General features: G+C 41.5%; 1 protein-coding gene across 9 annotated transcripts in view; it reads left to right on the top strand.

The window, feature by feature from the left end:
- Window positions 1-12,621, top strand: part of tnr (tenascin R (restrictin, janusin)) — a 178,180-nt gene that overhangs the window by 139,751 nt on the left and 25,808 nt on the right. For all 9 annotated transcript variants that reach the window (XM_061797969.1, XM_061797970.1, XM_061797968.1 and 6 more), the window contains 2 exons: window positions 4,962-5,081; window positions 7,505-7,648. In XM_061797969.1, coding sequence (XP_061653953.1) covers window positions 4,962-5,081; window positions 7,505-7,648 — 264 coding nt within the window. The remainder of the gene's footprint in view (window positions 1-4,961; window positions 5,082-7,504; window positions 7,649-12,621) is intronic.

Genomic DNA, 12,621 nt, shown 5'->3' with positions numbered 1-12,621 from the left:
TTTAATACAAAAAGCTATTTACATGCTATAAACAAAAAGAAAGAGAGGGAGCTAGGGAGAAAGAAGAAGGAATAGGGAGAAAGAAGAAGCAGAGGAGAGTGAGGGGGAGATGGCCAGCTTTCCTCTTCCTCCCCACACTCTTTCTGAAGCCGAAAATCTCAAAAACAGATTATAAGGTCCTTCAGTCAGAATTTCCATAATCAGGACATTTCCACCAGCTACCCAGCCAGCTGTTGTAGCCGCTTGGGAATGTCCTTGGATAAGACAAACAATGGCTTGCTGCTATTAGCAAGGCTCAACATCTTAGAGAAGTTACACCAAAGTTATTGAACATTAAAAGAATACATTATAAAGGAAAGGCACTAAATATTATAAATGTGAGTATGAGTAACTTTGCCAAGTCAGCATTCAGAGAGGATAAAGAATACATGCCTGTGTGTATTGTAATATTATCTGTCTACATGTGTTGCTTCACTGTTTGTGTTCAAATATCTGTTGCTTAGAGTTAAAACACGAACACCGATGCTATTAGTTAGCCTGCCTATGGTGTTTCCCATTATGTTAGCATTAAGGTAGCGAACCAAGATTAATTTATGTAATTGTTTTAACCCACTACTATTACAACCCCAATTTCAATGAAGTTGGGACGTTGTGTTAAACATAAATAAAAACAGAATACAATGATTTGCAAATCATGTTCGACCTATATTTAATTGAATACACTACAAAGACAAGATATTTAATGTTCAAACTGAAAAACTTTATTGTTTTTAGCTAATAATCATGAACTTAGAATGTTATGGCTGCAACACGTTCCAAAAAAGCTGGGACAGGGTCATGTTTACCACTGTTTTACATCACCTTTTCTTTTAACAACATTCAATAAACGTTTGGGAACTGAGGACACTAATTGTCGAAGCTTTGTAGGCGGAATTCTTTCCCATTCTAGCTTGATGTACAGCTTCAGCTGTTCAACAGTCCGGGGTCTCTGTTGTCGTATTTTACGCTTCATAATGCGCCACACATTTTCAATGGGACTGCAGGCATACCAGTCTAGTACCCGCACTCTTTTACTACGAAGCCACGCTGTTGTAACACGTGCAGAATATGGTTTGGCATTGTCTTGCTGAAATAAGCAGGGTCGTCCATGAAAAAGACGTCGCTTGGATAGCAGCATATGCTTCTCCAAAACTGGTAGGTACCTTTCAGCATTAATGGTGCCTTCACATGTGTAAGTTACCCATGCCATTGGCACTAACACCGGCCCGTACCATCACAGATGCTGGCTTTTGAACTTTGCGTCCAAAACAGTCCGGATGGTTCTTTTCCTCTTCGGGCCGGAGGACACGATGTCCACAATTTCCAAAAACAATTTGAAATGTGGACTCGTCAGACCACAGAACACTTTTCCACTTTGCATCAGTCCATCTTAGATGACCAGAGAAGCCGGCGGCGTTTCTGGGTGTTGTTGATAAATGGCTTTTGCTTTGCATAGTAGAGTTTCAAGTTGCACTTACGGAAGTAGCGCCAAACTGTCTTTACTGACATTGGTTTTCTGAAGTGTTCCTGAGCCCACGTGGTGATATCCTTTACACATTGTCGGTTTTTGATGCAGTGCCGCCTGAGGGATCGAAGGTCACGGGCATTCAATGTTGGTTTTCGGTCTTGCCGCTTACATGCGGTGATTTCTCCAGATTCTCTGAATCTTTTGATGATATTATGGACCGTAGATGATGAAATCCCTAAATTCCTTGCAATTGTACGTTGAGGAACATTGTCCTTAAACTGTTGCACTATTTTCTCACGCACTTGTTCACAAAGAGGTGCACCTCGCCCCATCTTTGCTTGTGAATGGCTGAGCAATTCAGGGAAGCTCCTTTTATACCCAATCATGGCACCCAGCGGTTCCCAATTAGCCTGTTCACCTGTGGGATGCTCCAAACAGGTGTTTGATGAGCATTCCTCAACTTTCTCAGTCTTTTTTGCCACCTGTCCCAGCTTTTTTGGGAGGTGTTGCAGGCATAAAATTCTAAGTTAATGATTATTTGCTAAAAAAAATAACGTTTATCAGTTTGAACAGTAACTATCTTGTCTTTGTAGTGTATTCAATGAAATATAGGTTGAACATGATTTGCAAATCATTGTATTCTGTTTTTATTTATATTCAACCCAACGTCCCAACGTCATTGGAATTGGGGTTGTAAATATCTTACTGTCCTCTTAGTCATTTTAATTACATTATGTACGGTCTCGCGTGCATAAAAATTCACTTAAGTTCCTTCTTTTTACACTTTCTAATGTCAGAAGGTCCATGGGATTGCAGATTTGTCTTTTTTTCTAATTCAAAATGATACCAATGATTTTGATATGACATTTTCATACTGTTTTATCTCCGATTGTTGGTTCAGCATTGTAGCTTTAGTAATGACATTTGGACTGGTGTGTCCTCTCTATCCGGTCTACATAATGGCCACGGGCGATGCACAAATTAGAATGACCTCATGGCCAACCAGGACAGCTGGTATGTTCCTGGGCTACCGTGTTCAACCAAGGACTTATCAGAGGAGCGTTTTCCTCATGCTAAAAGGATGCATTCAGATGCTTAATAGAGTACAGGAAGACATTGAGATTAAAATTCAATAATGTGAGTAAGAGTTATCATGCGCTCATCTTTAAAAGCACAACCAAATGATTGATCAGGAAGAAAAAGTATCTTTACCATCACATGTGTGCTCATTCAGTTTTTAACTGCAGCTCAATCCAGTGCTAAAATTCCCCTGGCTTGGTACGAATCCCTGCTCGAGGAGTTTGATGTTTTCATCAGTGGTGGTAGCAGCAGACCTTCCACTGCGTGGTTTATCAAGAACAGATCCTGTTTTGGGAAACTTACCATGGATAGCTTAAGTTTTACTACGTGTTGGAGCAGTGTGACAGCCATAAAGCTTTGAAAACTGGTGCTGAACTGCAGTCGAGGACAGAAAACCTGCCAGGCGGCAATTTTGCAACGCTGCTCCAATGTCACTTGATGAGCCATGGGCAAGGGCCTTCGAATACTACAACGCTTGAGCTGTGAAATGCTGATTGCCTCACATCTGTCCGGATGATACCCGAAAAGAAATAGAAAAAAAAAAAAAATATGCGCTATAGTGGGACTGCGATAGGTGAACTGTGAAATGGCGGGGGATAACCGTAACTGAGTTCACTTATACATCTGTTTTAGCAAAATGAAATGCTCGTTGCCGGTGGAATAAAATCAGCACGTGAAAGCAATTTTCAGTTTGCCCGACCAAATCTGACCCATTAGATCTGTTTTTTTCCTCGCCATAGAAAGGGTTTTGCGCTTTCAAAAGGAGCGGGGGAAAACATTATCGGCTATGTATTCACAGCACTGAAGATAAAAATGTCAGTTGGTAGAACTCAAGTTGTTTTTGAATAATTAATCAGATGACAAATGATGATTTGATAAATGTGTGAATCAACCTGTTAAAGATTAATATAATCAAATTTGTTCTAATTAATAATCTCTGCCTGGTGAGTCTATTGTGCAGTGTCACTTGTAACCAGAAAGTTTAGACCATTTATTGTGTTTGAATTTGCCGTGTATATATATATCTATATATATAATACATATATATATATATAAAATATAATATAATGGGCAATATTTGAATTAGCAAATGACTATTTTATATTCGTCTATTTGACATTCATGTGCTATTTAAAAAAAACTAATATATCAGAAGTTACTAAGTACTTGAGTATTTTTCTTCACTAGATACTCTCACTCTTACGCAAGTTATCATTATGAGGACTTTATTTTTTGCCAGTACTCTTACTTGAGTACAATTTTGGGCAACACACCTTGATGCGTGTATGCATCTCTGCGTTGCCTTGAGCAAAGAGTAGTCCAAAGCATTGCTTAATTTACAAATGGTCCTGGCTAGACTTTGATAGGTTCGTGTGTCGATAGTTGTGCTAAATGATCTTTTATTTTAGATCACTATCTCTTGAAAGCGTACTAATTACTTATGCTAGCCAAAAAGCAGTCATCTTTAACCATCGTAACTTATCCTGTTGTTCCGTCCGCTTTTCAAACACGCCGTAGCTGCGTTCAGTGATTCACAAATGCAATCAGAAGATGGAGCATGGTGATTGGATTATCAAAGACCTTGATAAAAGAGAGTTGCCTGTTTGTTTTTTCTCCCCTGGTCTCGCTCTATGTATTCCCCCAATGCCTAGCTTATTGACTGAATACGTCTCTGCATAATTCGCTTAAACCTTTTGGCAATTAAAGTAATGACTTGGTTCAGGTTTACTCATCTCTCCCAGTGATAAGGACTCCGAATCACCACAGTATCTTGACAAGCACAGTTAGTACCTTTTTTTTTCTTATTCTAATGAAGATAAGACAGTATTAATTACTTTGTACAAGCAGAGCTGTGGAGCCCTCGCGGTATTCTGTGTTTTTCTGCCATATTTCACACTGTGGCAAAATATCATCCCTGAGGGGGGAATTGGGGTCGAAACATTGAGGTTAAAGGTCTAATTAAATTTAAATTCAGCGCTGGCATGTCCGGCCGTCTGAGAATGAAATTAGAGAGAGGGTTGAGCAACAGCCGCCTAGGGTGAACATCTGCAGCATATTTGACTACTAATTTCACTTTGAGCAAGATGTGGTCACGGTGGCAAAATCTCATTATTAACCAGTATTAATGCAAAATGCCTCGGAGTCGATAATTACCGCTCAGATGTGGATGTTAGAGAATAATAACAGTACCATATTCAATCTCTGTGCTCTAAATGGGAACAAATTCTGCGTAGCGCCAAAGTTTATTACCTGAAGATAACATGACATGCCTGCATGATTATTCTTACCATTTATTTATTTATTTATTTATTTATTTTTAATGAGGACTCTGAAATTAATATTATACAAATAATCTCCATCTTTGGAATCCTAGCCATGGACATGCCATCAGAGTTGACTGCACTCAACATTACTCCGCAAGGAGCCCTGCTGAGGTGGAACCCCCCTATGTCCAACGTCGACAATTACGTGCTGACTCTCACACATGACCAGGGTAAGTTGTTCAGACATGTTTGTTTGAGTTGACAAATCTCCGAGCTGCACTCATGGTTAGCATGTCAGCCTTACAGTTCTGTGGTTCAGGATTCAAATCCTGTGACCTTCCTGTGTGGAGTAGAGCTTCCTCGCACATTCCTAAAACATCCAAAAACAAAACATCGAGACCAGTTCAGCTGGGATAGGCTTCAGCTCACCTGCGACCTCAATGAGGGAAATTACCATTTGGTAACTTCACATTGCGAAAATGTCAGAAACACCTTCTTAGTTTCCTCAAACTGACATCAAAACATTGAAAACACAAAACAAAAACATAGATGATCGTGATAAGCTATCGTATGTTTTATTTGTGATTTGATAATTCACATAAGCAGCAGCATTTAATATTTGAAATTTCAAAAATAAACGTTTAGAAAAGCTTTGTTTGAAATAAAAAAAATAAAAAGCTTTGTCATATTTGTTAAAACAGTCATTCTGACTTGACAGTTGGACATGATAAAATTTCAGCCATCTAAGTCCCCATCTTGTGCCCCTAATTTGATATACAGGAAACCGCAGTGCCCGAGGAAAAACAACCAACCAGAGACAGAAGGTGTCACCTACAAGGTGTCAATCACAGCTCATGCACTTGCAGACAAAAATTCCCCTTTAATATAGAAAGTACTTAGCAATATTTCTACACAACTGTTTTCATGCAGTGCCAGATATGTCCAATGACAATATATAGTTTAACTAGATAATCTAGTGCAGTGTTTCACAACCACTTGTGCGTGAGAGATCATCAGGAGGTCTGCGGTAAATTATCCTATTTCACTGAATTGGTCCGAAAAATTATTTCCCCCAAAAATTTGTTCCTCTATCTATGCCAGCCACGCATAATGACAAGTGAAACAATTGCTCTACCACTACAGCCAGCGATCATCTTTACTACCATATATATATATATATATATATATATATACATACACACACACACTTTTTGTTGGATTTTTTTTCATGCCATGGAATTTTTCTATTGTAAAATATGTGCCTTGATTAAGTAAAGTTTGCGGAAAAACCAATCTGGCTTATCTCTGTGGAACTTCCATTGTTATCTAACATCACCCTTCTACATCTTTTAGCAAAAGATCAAACATTTCTGACCGAGTTTTCTTGAATGCAGCGTCATTTCCCAGCTTCATTATCATCCAGCTTAAACTGGCTTTTAAGTTGAAGATTTCAAAGGGCAAATTTAACAATTTGTGATGGTCAGGTTTCCTGTATGTTTCATCGTTCAGGCGTTGAGGACGGATGCGATAAAATAGACAAACGCCAAGGTTTTTCCCATTAAGAGTGTGACGCATCCTCTGAGGCAACACAGACCCATTTGTCTTGCCTCCATCATGCTTGCTTGAACTTAAGGCCGGGTGAAAACATTGCATTTAGCATGCGGCGTAGTTTGTGCGATGCCTCCCGTGTCCTCAGCGTCTGACAGCTTTATCCTGATAGGTGAAAGATAACCATATTGCTTGGCCTCTCAGGGTCTGTTTATAATTTGCTCCATGAACCATCGGAGACCCGCCAAGTTGCTGGAGGAAAGCCGACTTCAAACTACTTGACATGCACAATGATGTCTCTTCAACCACTGTCGGCAGTCATTAACCTTTAGCATTTAGATAATCAAGATACTCTGCCCTAGCCACAACCATCTTATTCTGCTGCAATCGATGATTTACATTTCCAGTGATCTGAATCGCATTGTGACGGTGAATTATTGATGTTGTAGACAATTAGCATCTGTTGTTTTTGACATTACTTGTACCAACACTCTAATAAAACCACAAGTTAAAATTGTGTGTCTGAGTAAAAAATCGATAACACGAGCTGCAGTAAAAAAGATAATGACGTTTGGGGCCAGACTATCAATAATGTATAGCAGAAGCACATTTTGTGATTATGTAATACAGTGTACCTGATCGAGCTGTCCCTGTGCTCAACCATCATTCACCAGCTGATTTTGATGAACTGGCAGAAAACAAATGTCAAGGGATGCGTAGTTTTCATAATTTCATATTCTTGGCTGTTCATATGAAACATTATGGCCCAGCTCTCAGTGTGCAAACTAAACCCTGATAGAACCGACTGTAACTTTAAGGTTGAACAAAATGGTCAACAAATTATCCTTGTATTGGTGTATTAAATATAGTTCAGTCCCCCTCTTGTATTTGAAGGTTTGCTATTTCAAGGCAGCTTATCTCCACTCCAAAAGTAAGAATTGATTTGAATTGATATGAAATGAAATGAAAGAAGAACCCAAGGTAATCAAACTGTACTCAAACTGTACTGCTCCACCCGTGCACCCTCCAAATAGATGAAATATTAAATGCATTAAATGTATCTATTTGATTCTTTTCTGAAGGATTTTCACTCCTGTTTTGTCAGTGACAGCAGATACCTTCCTCGTGGAGGGCAACAAGCAGGAACATCAGCTATCCAACCTGAAGCCCAGCACCTCCTACTCGGTAGCCCTCTATGCCACCAAGGGACCCCTCACCAGCGGCACTGTCATCGCCAACCTCCAAACACGTGAGCATTGATTTTCTTAAGCGTCATTCATCTCTGCTGTGTTCATTGATGACACACGAGCAATCATAATTTAAGTGATATTATAGTTGGATGGACAGAAAGCAACGGATGGTGGGTCCGAGCAGCAAACGAGCAACGTAGCCTCAAGCGTGTGGAAATATTTTTACTAAAAACGAGCATGGTCAATTGCAAAATATGCTAAACGTCAATGTATGTGTTTATGGAACATGTTTAAAAAGTGTTTTAATATGTTTAAAGCCATATGTTTAAAAGGTGAGTTTTAATATTTTTAAATGTTAAAAGCGATATCAGATTTGTATTCACATTTGGAAGAGGCCTGATTCCCTTCTGAAGATATTCAATCCCATGTGGGTTAGTTAAGATGCCATGACGCATATGCCAATTGTGCCACTTGAGAGAGAAAAATTCAGAATTGTCTCCTTTGAACCATGTTGCGTAACTCTTCAGACATGCTGAGAATCCCCAAAAATAACATTTTCTCCACACCTTTAATTATTTCACCTTTCCAGACAGGATAGACACATTTATAAACAATTGTTCCAGTTTAGCAAAGTTGCAACTTTGTCAACTTTTTGGGAGTTTTCAAAATAGGTGAGTAAGCAGAGAAGTTTTTATTCCCAGAGGAGCATCAACTCTTCCTCTGGCAGAGATGAGATTCAAACAATGACAACATGCCAGAACAGCGCTGCAGAGAAGTCAAAACACAAAGGAGGCTGAGAAATGCGACGTAGAACCATACCGGTGTGCTGCATGCACACAGTAAATCATGAATAAGCAAATGTCGAAGTTGTTTCACATTTGGAAACAACAACTGCTGCCTGCCACCTTCAGACTTCTTCACTCTTGAAAATATAAAACTTGGAGGTGAATTGATGAGGAGGTGCATCAATTCAGCTCCTCTAACAGGAACGAGGGAAATAAATCTTCTATTTTGGAGCATACAGGGTTACGCATGAACCAGATTTGGGCGAAGGGCAGACTAGGGGAGTGTGATCCCCCTGTAGTTGGAACATACCCTCCTTAAAAAGGGGGACCACCACCCCAGTCTGCTAATCCAAAGGCACTGTCCCCGATGTCCACGCGATGTTGCAGGACAGCCCCACAACATCCAAAGCCTTTAGGAACTCCGGGCGAATCTCATCCACCTGCCTTGCCACCGAGGAGCTTTTTAACCACCTCGGTGACCTCAACCCCAGAGATAGGCAAGCCCGCCTCAGAGAACCCAGACTCTGCTTCTTTAAGGGAAGGCGTGTCGGTGGAATTGAGGAGGTCTTCGAAGTATTCTCCCCACCGATTCACAACGTCCCGAATCGAGGTCAGCAGCGCCCCATCCCCACTATACACAGTGTTGATGGCGCCGGATGGTGGACCAGAATTTCCTCGAAGCCGCCCGGAAGTCGTTCTCCATGGCCTCACCCAACTCCTCCCATGCCCGGGTTTTTGCCTCAGCGACCACCAAAGCCGCATTCCGCTTGGCCAGCCGGTACCCATCAGCTGCCTCAGGAGTTCCACAGGCCAAAAAGGCCCGATAGGACTCCTCCTTCAGCTTGACGGCATCCCTCACCGCTGTTGTCCACCAACGGGTTCGGGGATTGCCGCCACGACAGGCACCGACTACCTTACGGCCACAGCTCCGATCAGCCGCCTCGGCAATAGAGGCCCAGAACATGGTCCACTCGGACTCAATGTCCACCGCCTCCCCCAGGACATGGGTGAAGTTCTGCCGGAGGTGGGAGTTGAAACTCCTTCTGACAGGGGATTCTGCCAGACGTTCCCAGCAGGCCCTCACAATACGTTTGGGCAAGCCACGTTGGACTGGCATCTTCCCCCACCATCGGAGCCAACTCCCCACCAGGTGGTGATCAGTTGACAGCTCCGCCCCTCTCTTCACCCGAGTGTCCAAGACATGTGGCCGCAAGTCTGATGACACGACCACAAAGTCGATCATCGAACGGCGACCTAGGGTGTCCTGGTGCCAAGTGCACGTGTGGACACCCTTATGCTTGAACATGGTGTTCGTTGTGGACAATCCACAATGTTAACTTAACTGTACGGTACTGGGAAAAGGACCAAGCCCTGCCGTGAATAGCAAAAACTGATTAATAGTTTAGACCATGAATATACACTAGCGCTGTATGGGCGGCACGGTGGCCGACTGGTTAGAGCGTCAGCCTCACAGTTCTGAGGACCCAGGTTCGATCCCCGGCCCCGCCTGTGTGGAGTTTGCATGTTCTCCCCGTGCCTGCGTGGGTTTTCTCCGGGCACTCCGGTTTCCTCCCACATCCCAAAAACATGCATTAATTGGGGACTCTAAATTGCCCGTAGGCATGACTGTGAGTGCGAATGGTTGTTTGTTTCTATGTACCCTGGGATTGGCTGGCAACCAGTTCAGGGTGTACTCCTGCCCGATGACAGCTGGGATAGGCTCCAGCACGCCCGCGACCCTAGTGAGGACAAGCGGCTCAGAAAATGGATGGATGGATAGCGCTGTATGGTGGCAGTGAACTCAACTCGCTTCACAACAAGCAGCAGTTTTATAGATAGTAAACAGTCCTTTATAAAAAAAAAAAAAAGAGGCTTCAAACTGTTTATTGCCATACCCATTTGAAGTTTACTGTCAAACTAAACATAAAACAGACAATTACACACTGTTTATAAATGCCATAGACGAGCTAACAAATAGCATTGGCATTACAGTGTTATAAACCTATAAGCAACGGCTGCACAAACAGTGGGGCAATACATGAAGAAAGATAATATAACAATAGTCAAAGACATATTATCCTCTGCAAAAATTTACTATTACTGTGGCTAACTGATAAACTGTGACCATCTTCGTATGAGCAAAAAACGTGGCTAAAACTGTTTAATTCTTTACGTTGTGTTTTATAATTTAATTACTGTGTGTGTTTATAAAATATAATACAGTATATTAGTGTTATTTTTCTTATTTTTAAAAAAAATTAGCAATTTTTGTAGGTTTAAATTGTTTGGGCCTTAAACGTAGCTCGAGTGATGACAATTTAAGAGCACACACTTGGTTATTGCACATGGTTTGATGTTTGTTTTTATGTTTTTCAGTATACCCTGTTGCTTTATGTTGAAGATGATGATTGTGGTGATGTGTGTGGGAAGACTTGACACAGTGGGCCAGCACTCACACATTTACAAAGAACGAGAGAGCACTCTTGTAAATGTGCCGAGTGCCGCCTCATTGTTGGACAGCGCGGCTCACCAAACGCAGATAGTACAAGTTAGATGGCTGGAAAATAAGAAAGTAACATAATACACTGTGCATGTTTGTATATAAGCCTGAAGCCTAAACTACTAAGAGAGCCCCCCCCCCCCCATCCCCCACCCTTGCAGCCCGCTTACTGAAAAGTGATCGGTGTGTTTTGGAAGCAGTAGAGCTCCATCATGCGGACTGCGTCACTGAGCTCTAGAGCTGCTACTGCTGAGGCTGCTCCTCTTGCTAATGTATTGTATTACTTTCCAAGTGCCTCACACATTTCTGCCAGACTTACTTAGCTAGTGTCCCCATAGAGCCTGTGCTTCTAGCTGATGAGGGCAACATGTTCAAAATTGTGCACATTGTTAAATCTGATTCTAAATGAACTATGGTATGTATGCATATTAATGCACGTTTGTCTCTTGCAAACCACCATGCTTGAGTAATTATTCAAAGACTTAATACACAAGGATTCAATAAGCATGAGCCATGAGGAAAGAGTGCTTTAAAAACAGAGAATGTCCTACATTTGGGATCATTTGATCATTTGCAGTGTGCCTATTGCAGAGTCCAAATGGCTTATGTTACTCAACTGCATGTCTCTGACAAAGTAAACATTGTTAGCTAATTGAATATAGCCTACCACCGCTAGTTAGGACAAATTGTAATCCATAATAGGTGGTTTGGATAGAGGGAGGATGGAAACAGCCGCTGGTGCTCTTTCAATGGCTTTATTGAACAAACGGTAACAAAATACAATAAACACAAGCATATTCTTACCGAGCTGCCAACGGCCCCAAATGATGCAGTTACTGCGCACAGACAGCAGCCAAAGCTAAAGCCAGGATATAGCTGTATGTTTGTACGTCCGCATTTGCGGACTTCCACGTCACTCGTATTATGTTCTTGATCTAGGGAAACCCAAACCATGACTTGGTTCAAGTCTCCCCAATCTACCCATTCCCGAGTAAGACAAGTGGCACTAAAACACCCAAAAAGTTTCAGTCTTTCTGAGGGAGAAATATGCCAACACAGCAAACAAAACAACCCAAACTGTCTGACCACAAACCAAAATTGTAAATGAAAGACAAGCTCTTAAACTTGCTCCTAAAGCTAGAACTGTAGAAAAAAGGGGTTAACAAAAGCAGGTTCCATTCACAGTGGTCCTCTTTCTGTTTGGTACAACACATCTTTCAAAACAGTTTCTAATCTCTACTCACACCAGGATTAAAACACACACACACACACACACTGGTGAGAAAAAGATCTAAAACAAAGAGACATTAAAAAACAATGACACACTCAACAGGCCAGCCCCGCCGTTTAAAGGCAGTTAGTATGCATTCAACGTCACAGTAACTATAGTTTAGAATGTGTGGACGATGACCCAACGTTGACAAAAATAATACCTGTACCTCACATGCATGTACTGATTTTTGGTAATACAGTGTATGCATGAAGTTTTAATTACATACTGTACATAAATACGATAGATACTTAGATAGCGATAGATACTTGTTCGCTACTTCCCGTATTTCGCCTATTGCGGGGCTGTCTGGAACGTAAACGCCGTGATAAAGAACGGATTACTCTCATCACATGTCACAGACCCTAGTTTTTGTCTTGCTGAAATGAGACCGTCTTGGAAGGGCTGTCGTGACTCATGCAAGTTAGCCAGCTTTCGACCCGCCCTACAAACTGCTGGGCCAATGGAAAGTATGAA

The sequence above is a fragment of the Phyllopteryx taeniolatus genome, chromosome 14 (assembly GCF_024500385.1).
Source record: "Phyllopteryx taeniolatus isolate TA_2022b chromosome 14, UOR_Ptae_1.2, whole genome shotgun sequence".
Taxonomy (NCBI): Eukaryota; Metazoa; Chordata; class Actinopteri; order Syngnathiformes; family Syngnathidae; genus Phyllopteryx; species Phyllopteryx taeniolatus.
The sequence above is the reverse complement of the archived record's forward strand: the minus strand, read 5'-3'. Positions and strand labels throughout refer to the sequence as shown.